Source organism: Tenebrio molitor, chromosome 1 (genome assembly GCF_963966145.1).
Source record: "Tenebrio molitor chromosome 1, icTenMoli1.1, whole genome shotgun sequence".
In the NCBI taxonomy this organism is placed as follows: Eukaryota; Metazoa; Arthropoda; class Insecta; order Coleoptera; family Tenebrionidae; genus Tenebrio; species Tenebrio molitor.
This window is the reverse complement of record NC_091046.1, coordinates 3,335,473-3,357,458: the sequence shown is the minus strand read 5'-3', so window position 1 is coordinate 3,357,458 and position 21,986 is coordinate 3,335,473. Positions and strand designations below refer to the sequence as shown.

General features: G+C 43.2%; 1 protein-coding gene across 4 annotated transcripts in view; it reads right to left on the bottom strand.

Annotated features, from left to right (window-relative positions):
• The window catches only part of LOC138136305 (heterogeneous nuclear ribonucleoprotein C), a 226,195-nt gene that overhangs the window by 5,816 nt on the left and 198,393 nt on the right, over positions 1-21,986 (bottom strand). For all 4 annotated transcript variants that reach the window (XM_069055460.1, XM_069055485.1, XM_069055477.1 and 1 more), the window contains 3 exons: positions 6,552-6,703; positions 5,409-5,534; positions 5,136-5,329 (listed from right to left, as the gene is read on the bottom strand). In XM_069055460.1, coding sequence (XP_068911561.1) covers positions 5,136-5,329; positions 5,409-5,534; positions 6,552-6,703 — 472 coding nt within the window. The remainder of the gene's footprint in view (positions 1-5,135; positions 5,330-5,408; positions 5,535-6,551; positions 6,704-21,986) is intronic.

The window sequence follows — 21,986 nt, the reverse complement described above, 5'->3', positions numbered from 1 at the left end:
GGCGTTTTGGAACTTGACAGGGTCATCCAAGTGCTAATGCTTCTGTTATCCTTTGAACGACTGCTGCATTTTCTTCGGTAACATTAGGAATGCCTCTTTCTTCACATAAATTGTCAACTTCCTTCCTTTACCTTCTCAAAATAAATTTTCGGTAGCAGTTCTTTTCGAAGATACTTCGTTAAGCAAGTATGGCAGAATAGAGCCTTTTGATGCATCCTTCTGGGTGCAACATTTGTTTTAAAAATTTGTGGAAAACTAACCGACAGTTATTGCAACCAAATCACAAACATTCCTTTCATAAAACGATCAAATCCCTGGAAATAATATAGGTACGTATGTCTTTAAATTCCGGAAATTTTTTTACTCGTCGCCGACTTCCGACTCTTGGACGGCATCTCAACCGTTGCGTATCCGACGCCACAACGACGCCCCCATTTTTTGATATAAAATTAAGTTAAAGCAAAGTCTTCTCCGGCAATTCCTTGTAGATCGTTCGGACCGGGTTTTTTCCGGCCTCGTCCGGTTCCCCCCTCCTCGGCCCATTCTTTGTCGCGTCAATTATCTTTTCCTCTTATCTAAATGGGGGGCCGGGACCACCCCCGACACCATAAATCGGTTATTTTCGTAGGATATGGATTTAGTAATTGCAAAACGGGGCTGGGCCGGCAATATGGGATAAGATCAGCGGGAGAGAGACATTACGCGATAGATTAGGGCCTTGTAGGTAGCGCTGGGCGAGCCTTGTGATTACGTTACGTTACGCCTCTGCTTTATAATTTATTATTTAGCGTCCCGGGCCATCGACAGCCTGGAAATTGCACGATATTCGACACCTGACGAGGGCTGCAAACGCAAATTATTTCCAACTGAAGAGCTGGAGAAAAAACGATTCGCATTACGGAATTAAACGAATTCGATCGCTAATTGAAGGCCGACTAACGTTACAAAGCGAACGTTTTTGTTTCGTCGCAGGTGAGGAGTCGCGTGGGGCCGCGTCCGTCGGGCAAAAATTCAAGATGGAGCCTAATCAACACTAACTGCCCCCGAGGGGCGATCCCTCACGGTGGAACTCGAAGGCGACAAGATCGTCTAAATCAAGAGTCGGACGCTCCGATTGTTTCGCATTTTGCGGGAATTTTAATTTCGGAGGCAATTACTCCCGGAGATAAGACCGGAGCGGCGTCCCACCGCCGGAAGTTATTAGCTTTGTTTTCGCGCCGCCCCCAGCCTCTTTGAACCCGGCCTGATAGTTTGTAAAGAGGCCCTATTTGCTGATCGAGCGCTGATAGAAGAAACACAGACGGCGACACGAACTAAAGACGCCTAAGTGGCAATTTTCTCTTTTTGTTTTTAAACGGCTATGTAAATACGTCTCTGCTTCCGTTCAAAGCCCGTTTGGATTCCGTGTTCTTTGTTTGCCGATTGCGAAGAAAAAGTCCAGACCAGGAGAATGAATTCCCAATTTATATTCGCCAAGGATCCGCTTAAGAGACCGCGTGTAGAGGGCGCGCACCACCAACCGGTCTGCCACTGACAGCTCTAAGACCGGAACAATAACATCTTGAGCCCGCCTTTATTATTCGCATTTGTAATAATATTGCTCTAAGATGTTTATTTAAATTAGCGGAATGTCTTTTGTTGCTTTTGTCGACGCGCCGGATCCGGCCGAACGAATTCCTTCGATTCCAAACCTTTCCCTAAGCCATCGACGATAATTAACAGGTGCAAAGAGACAAGCCACGCTTTAAATGAACTGCTTCTTTTGTCAAAACGAATAACAACCTTTCAGTCATTTCCGCACCAAACCTAAACCTAAACGTCCTCCTTAAACCAAGCATCGCACGTACACATAGTGTCCAAGGTCAAAAGTGTTAACTGGTCGTACAGAAAGGGCTATGTGTCAGAATTTATACACTTTGGACAGTCGGGACTTTATTGTTGATCTCGATGAGCTTTATATTTCCAATGAACATCCTTTTTGGTCCAATACTGACGGTTTAGCCGAAACTTAACGCCACGCCACACGGGCACCATGATTTTTTTTTTTATTTGGTTGGCGTTCACCATACGTGACGTGTCAGTGTTGCAGTCCCTACCGATATAATTTATATTTTTATGATGCACGTTACGAACGGTGATAACGAAGTCATTAAAGTTCACTCTAATTTTCTTTAACGACAGAAGCGACTCATTACGAGTATTTGCTGTTATACTCGAATTTGTTAATTATTCAGTGATGTTTCAATTATGCCAGCAATTAATTTTTAAGTACTATCAATAAAACACTTCATTTTGGTCCTTCGTGCGTGTTTCTAGTAAGAAAACGTAATTTTGATGGTGTGCACTTGCCCCATCCTGTTGCAAAAGTGTTCCCCCATTTTAATTTTCTTCCATTTGAATCAGGAATCAGTATAGATCTAGTATTTGCCACCCCCGTTTCAATTATTAATTTTCCGAGACGCGATTTCGCGGAATGACCCCGGACCATAACTCACCATACCTGTCCGTGGCGGGTTTCGGAGTCAATTTTTTTCCAAGATAACAATACACCTGGGAGCGGCGAGCGCGCTGATAGATGGGCACCGTCCCCTCGCGCCGCCACCTTCGATCCACCGCCGGGGCGGCGGGTGGTCGATTCCGGAGGAATCGCGTGCCTCTTTCGCTTTCTATAAATAAATAACCGTCAGATGGGGCGATAGGGGGCGCGCGGTCGTAATAAAGCGACATCGAAGAAACGGAAAATCTCCCGAACGCACCAATTAGTAACATTAGACGGGGGCGAGGAGCGGGCTGGGGGCGGCGGCGTTTTGCATGACGCTCCGAGATAAGGGTTGGTATGAGATGTGACAGGTTTTATTATTGGAGGGTGCGTGATTGGAGGCGAGCCATTTTTCACGGGCGCACTTACGCATTTACGACGCTTATCGCGGCTTACACATGTCTCTATCGGTGGCGGCGTTCGCACGAAAATGACTGCGGAATTGTTGACTTTGAAGGAGGTTGGGCCCTCCTGGCCCTAATCGACGCTTTAATTTACTTAATTGTGGGTTCGACGTTCGTGACTCGGGATTTTATGACGGATCCGGAGCGAAAAAGGCGAATTTATCTGTTTGGAGATAATTCGGTCGTGGCGCGCCAATTATAACCGCTCGATGGTCTTAATCTCCCAGTTTACTCCTTCGCAACCGACAATTTCCAATTTAAAACGCTAAACTCGCCCCGAAGTGAGTCTCCAGACGACCAAACTTTCAAATTCGACGTGTCAAAATTGACAAATAATCAACTGTCAAGATGGTCTAGATATTTATTCTGAAATGTCATGAGGTGATCCATTGTGTCGAATTAGTGAAATTTGAACTCCTTGGGCAGTTGATGGTTCTCCCGTTCGAACTTCTCCTTGATCATCTTGAACTTCTCCCCGTAGTCGTAGATGGGGGGCAGCGACACCGAGTAACTCCCGGTGGCCGCGTCCTTCGTGGTCTCCTTTTTTCTCGCGTCCGACACCTTCTGTCTCAACTCCCTCACCTTCTTCAGCTCGAACAGGTACTTCTCCCTGTTGAACTTCAACTTCCTGATGAACATCTGACTGGTCCTGTTGATCTTCTCGGCTCTCGCTTCCGATTCCTCTTCCGTGTCCCGAATGAACGACACTTCGTTCCTGAACTTCTGCTTCAGCAGCTTGATCCGATTCCTTTGTGCTTGCTTCAGGTTCTCGAACTTCTTCTGGTGCTGGTCCAACTCTTCGAATCGGCGTTGACATTCGCTCTTGCCCGAATCGTCGATGTGGGGCCTCGCCAGAACCGGACCCAGGGCGTGTTCCGAGAGGAAGGGACAGGTCCTCAACAGGAGACTGTTGATGACTTTCTTGTTGTCTTGAAAAACTGCAACCGTGTTGGTTCTTTTGGGCGGCTTGTCGATCGTGTCGTTGCACTTTTTCATCAGTTTCTTCTTCTTGGAATCTTTACTGGCGAATTCCGCGTTCCAAAACGGCAACTCCTTGAACAGGTACTTTCGGATCTCTTCTATGTTGTTGTTCTTTTCTAGATCTTCGAGCAGTTGTTGCTGGAGCTCGTACTTGGTGGGACAGTTCTTCTGGGAGGGTTTTTTGGCGAAGTCGGCCAAAAGCGTGAACAGGTAGATGTTGGTCATGATCAAAGAGACCAACGCGTGGAGGTTGGTGTCCAAGAGCAGCTCCTTCAAGATCATCCATTTGGTTTTGGTGGGCTTCGGTTTGGTCTTGGGGGCCTTCAAGATGTTACTGGTAACGGCGTCGCACTTGGGGTATTTCGTGAGTCGCTCTTTGGCAACCGGGGGCGGGTTCAGGCTCTTGGGCAACGCCACCGGTTTGGCCGCGACCTTCGGATCGTCTTCGAGAGTCGTACCGTTGGATTTGGGCTTGAGTGGTTGCATCAGTTTCGTTATATTTATCTCTTCCAGATCTTTGATAGTGTCGTTGATCTGTTGCAGGACTTGTTCGTACTTGGTGGCGTTTTTGGTCTTGACAGGATTATCGAAGTGGACTACTTCCACTTCCTTCTCGGCGACAGGCTGCGAAAGGGTCGAGCATAAAGTCGCGAAAGCTGTCAACGCCAACATAATCGTGATAAAAACAGAAATACCCAAGCTCTGCGCTTTACACTTCCTGAAGCCCCTCTTGATCTTGTTCTTGTACATCCTCCTCAGTTTCTGGGGCTTCTCTTCCTGTTCGTAGTCGTGTTCGAGCAGCCGCTCCTGCAGGTACTCGTCGAAGGTCAAGAAACCGTCGCTGCGTCTCTTTTTCGGTTCGTCGGCGTTATCCTTCCGGTCGGCCCTGCCCTCCGACTCCACCTCGATGATGTCGTCGCTGTTCTCGGACGGACCGACCGAATTCTGCTCGTCCTTTAGCAAGTTATCGTCCAGCAACGTCCACGAGTCCGAACTGATGTCTGATCCGCTGTTATTCGCGTGTATTTCGGTCATTGTCTCGAATTTACTGAAGATTTTGACAGAATGAATGAGAAATTATTTTAATGAAAAACTGACGTGAAGTTTTTTTGTTTGATTCGTGACGAACAAAATCTCACGGGCGCCTGCGACGAGTCGGAATCGAAACGCGTACCGAGACGCGAGTTCCGCTAACAAAATCCTCCACTTACCTTGTCGGGTGTGCTGTTGTCTCTGGGCGACAGAGGTGGCGAAGAGCAGTTGGCCAGCGCCGGAACACCCAGCTCGTAGATGTTCAGCATGTGTGCGGCCTGCGCGTGCACCATCAGGTCCCAGGCGTTTTGGAAGGCGTCTTTGCACTGGACACATAACAACGACGCTGACGAGTGATCGTCTGCGGGGGACTCTGCGGGCAAAGGGCTCTCGTGAATGGACTTCAATTTACGTGAATGGAGCCTCACGAATATAAAAAAAATACTACTCACTCGACTTGTTCGAGTCGCATTTGCATGTGAAACGGAGTTTGCAGTAAGTTTTCTTGTGCTCCAGTAAATCGTGCAGGTCCGTGTACATTTCCCGGCAGTTGCCGCAGATCAGGATATCTTGATTGCCTGAAAGAGGCGTGGAATTAACGAGACTGTTACTTTCGCGGGGGTCGGAAGCTTCCGGAAGTGCAACACTCCCAAGGAGGAGGAGGAGGAGAGAAAAATTGTTTCCGAATAGGGCCTCTCGTCTACTTTGGCGGGGATGCACATCCCGTCCAAGATTCCGGAAGTGCAACACTCCAAGGAGTAGGAGGAGAGAAAAATTGTTTCCGAATGTGGCCTCTCGCTTTCGGCACGTCTCGGCGGAATTTACGGTCCTAAGCCAAGATTACGACCTCGAAGCCCTTTGCTCCACATTTAAAACAGTTATTAATTACCTCCTTTGTTGCGGAAGCGCGACGAGGGCGCTCATTGTTCACCGGAAAAAAATCCCCCCCTCGACAGCCCCAAGTCTAAACGTTGCAAATCTGGCTTAATCTCGCTGGACGTCCTTAATGAATAAATAACGACACGGTAATGCAGTAATCTTCAATATTTGTCTTTTGTGTCGGCGTTTTTTTCTGCGAGCGCAGAGGGCGCAGCCAACAACCGTAATAAGCACTCTATATTAATCTCAATTGCATTAATATTTAAAATGGGACCTTAATGTGACGTCATAAGCGGATGGGCGGCCTTACAATGCACAGACGGCTTTCATAATTGCATTGTACACCAGAACGGCTCGCTACATTAAGAGTGACAAATGCGAACGGCTCTCCACTGTCGCAAACATCTCCACGCGAAATATTTCCTCTTTGTCCCGCCCTTAATTAAAACTATTAATAAAAAAATATAATAAACCCGCCGGGGCGTGCCGCAACCGCAACCGAAAAGTCATTTCCTGTCTGGAGGAAATGAAAAAATGTGATCTTGTGGCGTCCCCCACTCCACCCTGACTTCTGCCGACCCACCAGATTGCACTTTCGTTTTTCGTGGGCTTCAGCACCGTCTTGCCGGATCGTCCCCCCCGACAGGAGTGTTCGCAATTTGGCACGTTCCGTCGGAAAAAATCTTTCCGGTTTATGATCAGCCGGGTGAACTTACTGTAGACTTTGAGTTGGTCGAGTGGAGGAACGGTCGATGTTTTCTGGGATTGATTGTTCTTGCCATTTCTTGCAGTTGTCATTAACCTTTGCCTCTTTATTGGGGGAACCAATCGCGAGGGGCCCACAGGAAAGGACGTCGAAGCGTAGTAACTGTAAAGAATAAATGAGCATAAATGAGAGTGGGGGAAAGTGCAGGAGAAAGAAGTCGAATTTATTCGGATGAAATATGAACGATCCGATCGGTTCGGGAACGATGAGGGAAAATATTATGTCGCAACGGTTAATGAAATCTGAATGAAATATGGACGATTGTTTATTAAAATTCGGCGACAAATGCGATACACTTTGCAGTCGTAAATCAACGATTTTTGCGTCGCCATCGACATGTTCGGACCTGGCGAAAACGCTGACGCAGGGGACTGCGCTAATTTAGGGGGGCTTAAGGTGGGCGCTCGCCGATACGCTTCGTACGCAAAGCTAAGTTGGCGTTGCGGAGAATGAAGGACACATCCAGTGTTGCTTTTTTTGTATTATCATTTATTTTTGCCATACGTATCCACGTTACAATTTGCTATATGTCATACGACATTACGCATTACAGATAATATCCGGTGAAGTATTGGAGTTACAACACAACGCGGTTTCCTTTCGCGGTTACCCATCCGCGGTTTCGTTTCGCGGTTACCCATCCGCGGTTTCGTTTCGCGGTTTCCTTTCTCGGTTATCCATCCCAACATTGATCACACCCGACATTGCTTAACTGCACTTATCAGATAACAATGCAGTAGTTATCATTATTATATTTTTTTTTAATAAAACAAACCCAACGCCTCAGCAGAATACTATTTGCGTACGACGCGGTCTAGTGAGCGCCACTCTTTATCCCATTGTTTTCCAGGAGCGAAGCTCGCTCTGCCGTGCGGGTATTTTTGACGGGCCCGTTTAATTCGAACAAACCCCCAATTCAACCCTTCCGCACCGATAACGGCAATTTTTATCAGTGGCGCGCATTCATTCCGCCGTAATACTGTCGATTTTTCCCGTTTTAACGCAATACAAATCCAAAATCGATATCCCGTTTGGGTTAACGGACACGCCGTTTATCTGGGGCCAACCATTAATGACGTAGCACAAATCTTCCGAGGTAGTTTTATCATCGTGTCAACACCAGTTGCCACCGACAATACAAACTGGATGCTGACACTCATCTTTCTTTTTCCCTTCGCCTCCTTCGGCCTGGTTCGAACGAGTGACGCGTTAAAAGAATCTCCTCCTGTGCGACAGATTTAAATAAAAACGGAACAATCCACCGCCACCGCCTCTTAATTACGTCACAGTCGATTTTCGAGAGCGGGGGCGTTCGGATAACCGCGGCGCATCCGTGCACACGGCGATAATGCGGATCCGCGGAACGAACGGGGGGCTCGACTTATACAAAATGGGCCGAGTGCAAATAGTCAGATTTCCGATACGGCGCAGAGGATTTTAAGACAAAAATGGACGGATGAATGGTGTACACAAGCCGGGAGAGAGAGTTCACTTCGCACGGACGACGGCAAGGGGGAAAGGCAAAACGCTTTTTATTTACTTTAAATGAAAAGTTGAAAAGAGAATGAGAGCGACCCGCTCCACCAGAGATATCCATCCGCAAGCTTTCCGCGGCTCTGGTACAAAAGCATAAATGGCACCGCAAGCTTTTCACCGGATTTTCCTGCGGAGAGATCGACCGGCGCAATTATTATTAACGTTGCACCGGCAAGAATTCGGATCAAAAGCACAACGCACTCGCTGCGGAAGGATCCAGTTCGGCGGATGACAAAGAGGATCGGGTTTGAAGTCCAATTCGCACAAACTGGCTGCTTACGAGGAAGGTTACTTTGGTCGATTTCTTTATATTTTATATTGTACATCAAAAGAAAAAAACTGGCTGTTGAGAGCATATTTAAGGGTTAAAATCACCCCGCGACAATCGGAACTTTTGACGCTTACATCTCCAAAACTAGAAGAGATAGTGGAACAGTTCCGTAGCAAAATTTTTTGTTTTTCTATTCTGTACAAGAGAGCGTCAACAGAAAAAGAAAAAAGTTCATAATGGTTTCCCAAAAAAACATCTCTCTACGGCCTCAATACGTAATAGACATTTCCTCCCCTGTCGTAGTATTGTAGATCCCTAATGTTTCATTTTGTTCGATACCTCCCTACAAAGTGAGTCTGTATCCATAGTTACCAGTGGGTGAAGGTTTCTCTTTCGTTCACGTCACTTTCGCTCATTGTTTTTCGGTCACTGTCTTTCTCTTACTGATTTCCATTCACGCATAATTGTGTTAATTTTTGCAATTTTTCTGATAACGTAATTTTGATTGTTTAGGCAACATTTGGTACCCGCGGCACTTGCCTCTTCCAGGACATCATCAGGAACGTATAACTCTTCATCATCCATTTCCACAATTTCCACAACATGCACATAACCACCTTATTGACGTTAGAGAACTTTGTTTATTTTTTCCAGAGCAACAGATCCCTCCAAAAATGTGCCCTCGAGAGTAAGGCGGCTTTCGTTCACTTGAATTTCAATTCGCGTGAACGAAAGCTTTGCCTTCTCACTCCTACTGTAAATAACTAAAACCTTATTTCCAGATCGTTTCCTTGATTGTCAGCGTTGTTCGTAACATGGAATTTCATTTCAACGTCTTTGACTCGTTCGAAAAAAAGCCCAAACCTTGACAATGGCAAGTTGCTCAAAAGTGTAGAAACTTTAATTTACATTTAAATTTTTTTTCTGCAAAATAAAAAGAAAGTAAGTAGTTGCTAAAATTGCGTGTATATCTCTTTAGGAAAGTTTAAACTTTTCCAACTTGTAAAAAAGTACTCCTTTACACACACGTTGCATAAATAACCATTACATGGTACAATTATTCACAAATACATATATCAATATAATTTTTTTCCCTGCTGTCCAACAAAACCTCATGTTTACTTGATGATTTTGATATTTGATATAAATTTCACATTTCCACAAATTCATTAATTTCTCTATTACGTTAAGCACGATAATTTTCAGCTCGAGCGGACGCTATTTAAGAAGGTGAATTTCTTGCTTGAGTCAGTCGTCAAGTACATCAATAGTAATTAAGATAATTACTCCACCAGAATCGAGCAACTCTCACCGATCCACCTACGCCCGCTCCACCTCTAAATATTTTATTTGTGGATACATTAGTAACCCCAAATCTACATTTACGTGTCCCGCATCGCTCCCTTGTTGTTGTGCTGTGTCGATTTCACGTGATGCTCGTCGTTCCTCTTCCATTTTTTAATTTGCCCATCCTCCGCAACACCTGCCCCGTCGTCCGCATCAAAACTTTTATTAGGTTATTATCGTGCGCATCGAGATAAAACCGGCCATCCATCATCGACGCACACGTCGCCGTCACGGCGCCGCCAAAAGTTAGATTCTCATTTTCGGTGGACATTCTTACCTGCGGCCGGGGTCGTGACTTTCCGCACGAAAGACGCCGTCCCCGGATCCGCAGATATTTTTCGTCGGGGGGGATGGAAATATCTTGCGGTCGACAGCCTAACAAAGAGAAGCTGTCGGAAAGCCGAGAAAATGACATTCCGATGTCTGAACGCGGTTTTCCGCGTCCCGACGCCGCCCCCCGTCGCTCCGTCCCTCCGGGCCGTAATCGATGATGCCCCCATAAGAATCCGTCGGCATTAATCATCCGAAACGCATACTTTATTTCGATGAGCGACGGATGGCCCCCCGGATTATTTTTTAGACGGTCACGTTTTATTTTTCGCCGCAGATTGCTCTTCGATTTGGCGGTCAAAGGGGTGGCGACCCGCTCCGGGGGCGAATCACCGCCGAGTCGATGTTTTAAATTGTGATTTATTAGCGCGTAACGATGCTCAGACGAGATCGATTATTTTTTAGGGGGGAACGGTTTTTTTTTAGTCTTTGTGCGTCTCTCGAGACGAGGCAAGCTTGAGCCTTAATTAAACTTTCGACTCTAGGTCGATCGCAAATTAATTGCCAACTAATCATAATTAATGATGGTCAGTTCGATTGCTTCGTCAGACGCTAATAAAAGTTTACCGTGTCGAATCTACACAACAGGGATAAAGGAAACGACAATTGCTTTGCGTAAAGAGGTCCACAGCTTTTGATTAATTAGTACTAATTAGACTCGATGTAATTTTTCCTAGTTTGAAACAGACAGAAGAGCACCATTTAGCTCTTCTCAAGAATAAACAATTGAAAACTGTCATATTCTTGATTTAAATAAAAAACTGTCGTCAAGAATTACATTAAAAGGTGTACAGGTCATGTCATTTCAGAGTAGCTATTTGCAAAAGAGCAGAAGGAATAGAGAAATCGTGTAGTTGTTTGTCATGTTTGAAGCAACAGTAACACATTCTGTCTGTTAAAGACAATTTTTTAATGGCCAAAATTTTCGCTATCGAGTGCTTGCTTTTGTTGTTTATTTAAAATAATAATGTTTGGTCTGTTGTAATTGTCATTTTCCAAACAACTTTCTGGTTTATAAATATAATGTGGTTGTGTATCCTTTAATAAGTTGAGTTTAATTGCTAAATTCATGTGTATAATTTTAGCGAATATATCATGACGTTTCTTATATTCGCTTTGAGCCAATTATTATTATTATCATTATTATTATTTGTCTAAAGTTTTCGCTGTCAGGCGCTGCCACCTCCGCGGTGGCATCTCGCGTCTGCGACAAATTAGCAGCCCCCCGAAACCGCCTCCCCCGGAGCCTCCGTCCCCGGGGAGTCGCGTGTGCCTCCATTTAATTTATTAAACGCCCCACGCGGCCCTAACAGCCGTCGAATCGTCACTTATTGCTTTCCGCCGTAGTGTGCATAAAAAACGAGAAATCCCCGGAATTCTTCGAGGTCCTCCTGCGGAAAACAATATTCCCGAACGTCTCCGGAAAGCTTTCCCCGGTACGGGCGTCCCTTTCGCCGTCAATAACGTACCGTTTGCAATTCACTACGTCCTGACATGTCGGGGAATTGGTTGTCACTTTGCGAACAACACGGCCACCTGAGATGGAACGGGGACGCGACGGTACGGTCGGTTATGCAGGTTCCCGCGTGTCCGGCGCGGTGCATCCCTGGGATTATGACTGGCGAGAGATAACTCTTTCGCGCTCGATTTCGCAAGATTACAGGCTCGTAATTGTTCGCGTGTAACAGTCCGGAAGATTTAATGTGCCGGTATTTCTGTTTTCGACTGCGGATTTTAATGGATCGGCAGCGGGGCCGGTGCGTTTCCTGGTGCATCGGAGCCATTTAGAATTTTTCGTGAATTTCGCAAAAAACTAAAAAAAAATCATCGTTTTTTGCAAATAACTTTTTTCACAGCGGTCCTAGCGCAATAATTCTTGCTGCTATGGAATCCTTTTGTTTGTATGCAACTCGTTTAGCAATTAATCTTTACTGGGCTTACTGGCTTATGGAGACTCGTTCCTTACGTCACTCGTTCCACAAGTGCCAGCGCGCCCGTAAAGATTAATTTACTAAGCGCGTCACATAAATAACTATCCAAAACATCTCGTCCATTACATTAAATCGACCCCCATTCGGTTCGGATTCCAGAAGTTTTTCGAAAAACCATGTCCTCCCCCTGCTCTCTTTTTTCAGCTAAAGAAAAACTTTAAACGGCCACAGCTCCCTTATTAAGCTACATATCGGATGAATCTTGCACAATTCGATTCCTCTCTTCGATGTGCTTCTTTTGAACTGAAAACATTTAGACTTGATCCGATAGTTTTCGAGAAAATCGCAAAAAACACAAATAAACATCTTTTTGGTTCATAACTTTTTTCACAGCGGCCGCAACGCAACGATTCTTGTTTCAGTGGGATCCTTTCGTTGAGTTCTATCACGTGGACCACATTTAATTTGGACCAATTCATGTGTGGGGTGATTGAAAGTTTTATATTTTGGGCCTACCCCAATAATTTTAGCTACAGGAGCTACGGGAATGATTCTGGGTTCGCTGGATACGTCTCGTTCTCCTGATTGATTATGTGTAGAGTGTGTATAAACGAATGTGGGATCCTAGTAGGCGTTGAAAGTTTGCCGACTGTTTCACCAGAAACCGAATAATGTTAGCATTTTCTACGATATGCAACCCTCAGAAGAAATTGGTCTAAGGGAGTTAAGTCAGGCGACTATTCTGAAACCAATTTATGCAGCTTTCACGGTCATTAGGGAGAAGCTCTTGTACTGTTGTTACTTTGTATGGATGTAAATGCAGTTCATTTTAACGATTTTATGAAATGTACTGCGAGCCAGTCTGGTTAGGTCCGGGTAGTTGGCTAAAATTTTTTCTTTGCAAGCTTGAATGCTGTATGTCCATTCTCCGTCTCTTTTAACACCGTTGCAGTAATAAGACATTATAATTAATTATTTTGTTCAAATGTGAAGACCATTTTATGAATCACTTCTAGAATATTTGCCAGGTTATAAAATTAAGCTGATTTTCAATTTTTCAAACAGATAAAGACAATAACTTTGTAACACCACCGGAACTTATCTTTTAAGAATAAACAGACCAGACACGCAAGAAACAACAAAGCACGACTTCGAAAGCGGAAATGAGGTTAAGTTGACTTTGTGTTGACAGCTCGTGAATATTTGACAGTTTGCGATTAGTATTTCATGAATGTAAACGAGGTGGCAAATTCAAATTCCAGAGCCATCGGCGATCCTACATTCTTTTATGGACAGTCTGTATTAAGTACCGATAGCAGCTTCAAAGTTGACTTCCAGATCAAAGAATAGCGTCTGTGGCCGGTACTTTCCCCATTTTTTGAAGCCAAGTCGTCCGCTGCATTAAAGGAATCCCGATTTGATACCTCCTCAGGTCGCCAGAATTGTCTAGGGATTGGCATTGTTCGGCCGCGTCCGGCGACGTTCGTAAGAACGATCAGGCGAAAGCTCGATCACCATCTCCATCTGTTGGAGCGTGAACTATAGAAATTTATTATTTATTGCCATTACATGACTCGAAACTGGAAGTCGAGTACGTGTCGATATGATGAACAAGTAATTTAAGTTCCAAAACTTCACATCAAGCAATTTCACTGTAATCCTCTCGCTTGAGAGAAAATCGTTTTCAAAGATTTGCACTTCGGATCTTATATACTTGTTAGGGAAACTCGCAGTGAAGGTATTAACCCCCGGAAAGCAATGCACACACACCCACACACACGTCGCATCGATACAGAAACGGGACGAAAATATTCGTTTTAATCGGCGTGGTTCGACTTCCTCCTTTCGACTGCTATTCTTTCCTCTATTGTTTGAGTTTGTTTAGCGACTTGGTCTCGAGTTTGTGCCCTTCTTTGTGTTCTTTTCCAGCTTCGCTATGCAAACGACTTTAATATTTGTATTGAAAATTGATCTGGCGCTCCAACTTTCGACAGGGATGAATATGGTAAACGGCGCGCATCAAACTTTTTTTGCCGAAATAGAACCGGGGCGTAGACGAAAAAAAACACACACACACACCGACCCTTCAATGTTTAATTAGTTCGGGAACGGTTTTCGCGCCGCCCGCTCGCTTTTATGAATTTTTAGACGGCGCCAAATTGCACGCACCGCATTCCACCAACGGTACGCACGGAATTGCGTCTGAATTATTCTTTTGCCGACCTAATTGACCGGCAAATTGGGTGCATTCTCCCGCCCACATTCGTATTCATTTAGGAAATTAAAAGCGGCCCCTCGACGCCCTTGTTTATGTACCTGGGACTCCTCGCGGCCAACACCCGACCGGAGATTGCAATTAAGACGAATTTGCCCCGCGATTATGATGATTAGGGTCCGGGAAAAACCCGGATCTGGACCGGAACGCGCGTAATCTGGTCCGGGGCGATTCCGTTCAAGATTCGGATGTTAATTATGGAGATGCCGGTGGCCAATACTTTAAGTGCTGGAAGGCTTCGGCTCTGGCATCTCCGATTAATATTCAACAGGCTGAGTGAAATCACGAGGGCAACCCGGACTCTGCTCCTCTCTGATACCAAGACCTTGTTTTGTCTTTTGTTGAGGTGCACCTACACCACGAAAGGTAGCAAACGATGTGATTACTTGGTTGCCTAAACACAAGGCGCAAACAATTAAATTAATCCAGTAGCACTTTTGCAAAATCAATAAGACTTAAGTCCGCCTCGGGGCTTCGCCTCGGCACTAATTGCACCCGTTGTGCGCGATTAGTGGGGCACCAGGAATGCATGTTAGAAATAGCGGAGATGCTAAACTACCGGACTATGTAATGGTCCCCATTCGCCGGCTTCTCCAGGATTGCACGTCCGTGGACGCGAGCAAAGGCTCACCGGAATGTAGCACATCCCGTCTTGAGAATCCGCAGCTCATAATTGTTGAAACGGATTTAATTGTTTGCATGCAAAGTAAGCATCTGCGGCATTCCGTGGCTGATGGAGTTCTTTGTGTTGCGGCGGGGGCGAGTCCGGGGGGAGAAACTTCCGATAGACGACGGAGTTGAGCAAGTCCGATCGTGCACGGTCGGACCGGCCCCAAAGGACGGTCCCCGCTTAATTTTTTTCCCTTTAATTAATTCCGGATCCTTGGACGATTTGCGGATGGAAATGACAGGTGAAACTTGAAAAGATTTTCAATTCAACTTTGAGGTCCCGCGGCGGGAAAAAAAACTTTCGGATCCCGTTTCGAGCGGGCGTTTTCACAACAAGACCCGGATTGTCTGTCCGTAACGATTTATTGATTGGGCGAGGGTCGTGGTTTTGATTTAAAATTAAAAAATTACACCACAATGAAGGCGTGTTCCTTTTGTGAGCGGAGCTCCGCGAGGATGCTCGTTAATCCAAATTATGCTCACGGAGGAACGCCTCTGAGCACTACACGATCCGAACGAAAAACGCTACAAGGAGCCGACGTTCAGCGCCCCAAATTCTCACGTGCATGGATCTTCTTTGATCGTTTTACTGAAAACGATAATTTTACGTACTCACAAGCGGACGAAAAGCAACTCTTTTTCGGACGCTGACCGTTGCGCCATCTGTTAGTCTGTTTAGTAAGTTAACGAGACCGATAAAACCGCCAATTGTCCTCTCACCATAATTTGTGTAAATAAGCAATTGTACCTATTGCAAATAGTAAATTTCTAGTTTTGTTGGCAAGCTGATTAAAAAAAATGTCTTTTGCTTTGTAGTTCGTGCGGTCGCCTAAACAATTTAATGTGCACCTCTGCAAAAAGTGCCTTTTGTCCTCGCATGTTTTCAAAGCCTCGGTTGCGCCTCGGCCCGAAAACTAGACTCGGACGAAAAAGATGCACTTTTTGCCCTTCATGCACAAATAACTATTAAGGATTTGCAATTCATTTCGTCTTTATAATTAATTCATGCGTTAAGTGTATAATAGAATATAATACATATGACAAGAGACTAAAGTGCATCCTTTCATCCCTCGCGTAGTTATTGTCCTCGCTGCGCTCGTGCAGAAATAATTTCTATTTGTTTGAACATTTCATATTATGTTTTTCAATAATTATTGGTTATTTGGAAAATTGCGCAGCCTTTTGTTTGTGTGAGAGAGGGTTTATGAAATCGACAAGTGCAACTCCCTCCTCTCCGCGGATGCGAAGTTTTCCCGTCGCTAATTAGAAATAAATACCTGGTCCGGAAACTTTTAAAATTTTCGCTGGCTCCGGGTGTTATAATACTTTAATAAACTTTAAAACGAGGCAAAGTTCATCAACCAAAACAAACGTAGACAATAATCGGAACGTAAATCTCGTCGTAAGCTCGTCTAAAACAAACATAATTTGAGCCGACGTCGGCGGAAAAAATAATCAACAGAAAAAAAATTAAATGAAACAAAAAATAAAACGGAGAGAGAGAGAGACGGGAAAGGAAAGATCGTCGGTCGGGAAGCGGCTTTTCCCGTTTGTTACATAAGAAATCTAATTAGAATATTACACAAAGTGAGATTCCACTATATCCGGGCACGTACCGGAACCGGGTCTCGTACGTATGTGTGTGAGTTGATAAAATGTGACGTGATTAGCCCAACACAAACAAAACTCCATGCAAATGGCTATCGGAGCGGCCCAGATCTAATCAGGCATGCAAATATAGGTGTGCTTAATTACAGACTGTAAGTAGAGTAAATATTCCTTTATCGTTTCGAGCAGGCCGCAGCTTGTCCGACAGATAACCCCTGATGAATATGTAAGAGGTCCTGCAGGATGCACTCGCCCCTCGCCGCCTCCTCCTTTTCTGACTATTAAGCTTTCCGGATTATTTGCTTTCGTGTTCGCTCTGTGCGCCGGAGTCGCATGAATCTTAATTGCCACTCCGACTTGCCTAACACGTGTTTTCTTCGGCTGCAATAAAACTTGCATATTTTTAGAGCAGGTGGCGTGTCGATCGCCAGCTTTAAGCTCCGGCTCGTTAGGCTATCGTTCGTGCAGGAGGTGTCGTAAATCGTGGTTGCTCGGCCCGTGCAGACGTGCTAATTACGCCTGACTCGAAGATGGACAAGGTGCGGATGAAATTCAATCAAAACCAGGAAAAAATCCCGAGGGAGACAATTTTAAGTTTGGAGGAATTTTGGGAACTCGACTGCTCTTACCTTTGGGGCATTTCACGTTGGTTTTTGTGAAGAGACAGGATTGCTAATTTCATTTTTAAATTAAATATTTGAAACGACGATTAAAACGACAGGAACGAAATTAAATTTCGTTTTAAAGTGGCTAGGATCGCGCACAGTAGTGAATTGTCTATCCTTTTATTCCCTACGATTGTTTTGATTTGATATCTACTTAATTTGAACTCGGTTTAAAATCAATCTGCATTTAAATCTGAAGTAATGCAAAGCTTTGCCATTTTAAAGAGTTGCTGTTCTGCGGAGAGTTTCAGAAAGAAGAATAAAAGATGTACTTTAACGAGAGAAAACGACGCTGAAAAATCCAATTCCTATCTCATTTGCAATTTTTATTTCATTTTGAAAAAGGTCTTTTTGTGCTTCGCCCAGTTGGCGACCTCAACTTTGTCTCGGTCTTCAATCTCTGGGCCTAGCACAAAAAGACTCACTTCTACTCTTAATGATATAATCTACTACTAACTAATGCACACATTTTCACAACTTTCTGGTGTATAACTATAATGTGGTTGTGTATTCTTTAATAAATTGAATTTAACAGATAAATTCATGTGTATAATTTTAGCGAATATATCATGACGTTTCTTATATTCGCTTTGAGCCAAAACGGTGCAAGAAGAAATGATGTGTTCAATTGTTTCCCCTTACGTTCCGCAAATCCTTTTTCTGTAATACAGGCAAAAATGAAACAATAATGATAACACAATATGTGTAAAATGACGTAAAAATTTTAATTTTGTCCTGTTACTTGCGTAGACTTTATGATCACTTTTCAACAATGCATTACGTAAAAAGCATCCCTATTTTTTACGGTTGGTTGAAGGCAATAAATTCCTTTGGTCGTAAACTTGATAGATAAAGTAGGAAATTTTACGAGAAAATAAACAAAAACAAGAATCTGAAAAAGCACCTGATCAAATGGAAATACTTCAGTTGTATCATCCGCGAACCTGATTTTTAAAAGTGAGTACAGCTGTGCCAGAACGCGAGAAATTTGCGCAAATCGCTCGGAAAACATCCGTTTTTGTTGATTTTGTAAGAAAACACCGCGAAAAAATATCACTTGAATTTTTTCTTCATTTTGCATATTCGCGTGGTAATTTCGCCTGTTTCGCGATCGCCGTTATCGGCGCATTTAAGCCGATTTAATTCGATGCCTCCGGAACACTTGTTCGAATAAAAACGAAAATCGTCCGTTCTCCTTCATAATGGCGTCCATAAACGGAATAATGCTTGTAAAAATGGCGCGCATATAAAACGCAAATTGATGTTATTCCTCCCGTCCGCGATGCATAATGCATAAAGCCTTTCATCCCCGCCAGCGTCGGCAAAAAACCCCCGGAAACATTGAATCAAGTTGCCGATGCAAAGTCGAACCGGAAGCGAGCCCTTCATTCATATGCCGCCGCATCCCGCCCCACCGGAGGCCGCCCCCGAAACATCGCGCAAGGAGAAAACGGCCCCGCGATTTACATATGCAGCCCATTTAGGCGAGGTCAATGGGCAGGAGGACGTAACAATGGGGCCTGGAACAGCAGTTTCGGGCCGCATACTAACGACGGCCGGGGACGGGGCGGGGGCGGCCGAGGACGCGTTACCTGTTGCACGCGATCTCGCTGATGTATGGCGGCGGCCACCGGAGGCGGCGGTGTCGGTGCCATCTCTTTCTCTCGGCGGGTGATTGATCTGTTTGCCGGCGAGGGTGCTCTTTGAAAAATGTTAGGAGGCCAACAGAAGGAATAAACAGAGGCGGCCGGTTTTACGGCTTTTAAATTACGAGATTAGTGCGATGATGGATGAAGGCGATAAAAAAGAGCGACGAAACATCCAAATTTTAAACGGGAAATTGCCGACCGAAAAATTCCTCTTCATCATCGACCGCGAAAACTACACCGAATCGGATGTTCGACTCCACAAATTGATCACTCCGATCAACAATTTCTTTCGCGACTTGCAGAAAGATGCACCTGCGAAGCGTCTCGAGTTCCTGAAGAATAAATTATTTTTTTCTAGTAAATTTAATTTCGGGTCAAAGTGTAACACTCCACTTCAAATACGATACCCTGAAAAATAATCCGCAAAAAATTTCCTGGAAAGAAAGGATTAGTTGTTTCACAATTTTCTGAATTTACATTTTTATTAAATTTTAGGTGAACCTCAAAGAATAAAAAAAAATTACGGCTTCATCCCTCCGTCTGTAACATTTTTTCAAAGACAATTTAAACCGATGCACCAAATATGTGCGATCTCTCGACCATAAAACGATCGGAAATTGTAGAAAATCTGTGTCGGAATGAAGTCATAGACGAAGATAAATTGTACATTTATATTTTTGTATTGTTCCTCTGTGGTTTTGTCCTTGCTTGGATGAAAGAGTTTTATAATAATTGTTAGTATAAGAGTAATAATTTTTGTACTGGGCATGTTTATTTCAAATAAATCAGAAATGATGTGTTTGAAAGGAGATAAATTTAAAAGGCAAAATAAAACGTGAACGAAATTATGTAATTGAATTTAATTTGAAAGAAAGAAAAGGAGAGTTATTAAAATCAATGAATTAATTTCGTGAGGAATTCTTTGACCAATAAAAAGATCCTGAGTCCCACAAAAAAATAACAACAAAAACATCATAATTTAAATGAGCAGCAATGAGATAAAAAAAAACAATTACAAGAAAAAAGTTGGAGTAATAATAAATAAAAAAAAGTATTTTTAGGAAACTTTCTAACATCAAGAAAATGCTCAAGCATAAAACAAATGATTTAATTGAACTCATAACCCAATCATATTAAAACAAATAAGGAAAAAAAAAACAGAATAAAAAAAAGAAAACCATATCCTTAACAATTATTAAAAGCTTCGGTAATTGTTCACTTTAACTACTTCTGGAATTTTCGCGTTTTTTCTGGCTAGACAGCCTCAGGACGTCCTCCTACATCAGTTCCCATCAGTCAAACCTTGTGAAAATGAAAATGTTCCTTACCTTTTAGTTATACTAAGACTTGGCGCGACCTTGACGCGACCTTGAAACACAACAAGAGAAAAAAAAAGGCATTTGCACAAGGTTTGAATGGTGGGACACGACCTAGGAGGACGCCCAGAGGCTGTCTAGCCAGAAAAAACGCGAAAATTGCAGAAGTAGTTAAAGTGAACAATTACCAAAGCTTCTACGTTTTTTTTTACTTTGACCGAATTTTTCAACAAAATTTCTATAAACTTCCACCCTAGATTTGTTTATCCTGAAGGAATAGTTTTTAACAATAGAAAGTCCACTTCCTGAAAGAGTTATCTCGACACCCTCAGAGAAAGAGAGAGAGAGATTTAATGACACAACAATTTTATTCCCAACTGAGTTACTATGCAAATAGTGGTATATGACAGGAGATTAAAGGGGATATCTTCTTTTCGAGTGGAAGTTTATTGCGCCAGCGCAGCGAGGGTAATAATTACACCATGGATGAAAAGGTATTTTAGTCCCGCGGTAAATGTGCTATTGTTTGCAAGACCTAATGCATTTCATTGGCAAAAATACTTGTGCAAAAGGACAGCAAAGCAGGTCCCACTAGGTTTCTCCTTCGCCACAACATGGTGACGTAACATATCACTGTCAACGTGACATCATTCAATATTTTCTTTTTTTTTTTTTTGTATTGTGTTTCTCAAGGGTACTTTTAATTTTCTTCTTTATACATTACTTTATTGTTGCTTTGGCGTACGATGTCAACAGAACAATCCCAATATCAATAAGTTAACTGAATCGGCTGTGTTTTTATTTTCAAGAGAAAAAAATTGTGCTACTTTACTCTTTGTTTTGAGGAGGAATTGAGGAGGAAATAACGTTTAATGAGAAGAGTAATAAAAGCTTCTAAAATTGTGAGCCTAAACATGCAGGTCACTTAAAAACGGCGAGGCAGATCCCATTTTTGAAATGAGCTATCGATGAAAATGCTTATTTTCAGCGATCTATAGAGCTTACCTAAAATTTTCTAAAAATAACAAATGTAAAAGATGTTTTACTTACGCTACGTGAATTCGATAAAGTTTTCCAAGAAGCTTACGGTGATTACGATTTTTATTTGCAATTTGAATGTCAGATTAATCTATTTCAACGAAATCCAAAATAGCCAAACATTTTTTTTTGAAAATTAGACGAAAATTCGATCATGTGAGAAATAGATCTCAATTTTCTAAGGGCAAGGAAAGTACATAATTGAAATTTTATCTAAGTACTCGTACTTTGAAAATTACTACAATTTGCTAAAATTTCTGAAAATTATAAGTGTATAAAAAAATTCAACCAGAAGATTTAAGAGATAAGTTTCTGTCTTTTTCAACACTTTCTTTCTTAATCTTAGAACTGCCTAGTTAATTGGACTTTTTAACCATTAGTCTATTAATCTTTACAAAGGCTTTACCAAAAGTTTTATTTATTTATTTTCTTTTAATCAAGTCCAAGTAAGCTAGTGCCGAATGAACATAATAGCGCGTCCAACAGTATTATTATGTAAGGGTATTGGCGCACGCGCGTGTTTGGGGCACGACGAGCGAAGCGAGTGCGACAATACCTCTTATTATTTATTAAACGCATGTAATATGCTATTTTTTAAATTTTGCACCTTTTGAGCCGTTTTTAGATCAAAAGTAAGAATTTTAAAATTCTGGGGAATTTTATGATGGTTGGCAAAAAACAATTGAAACTTGGGATATTCCCCCGTATTGGCTGACGCTGCCAGAATCCTTTAGACAATACCAACATGAT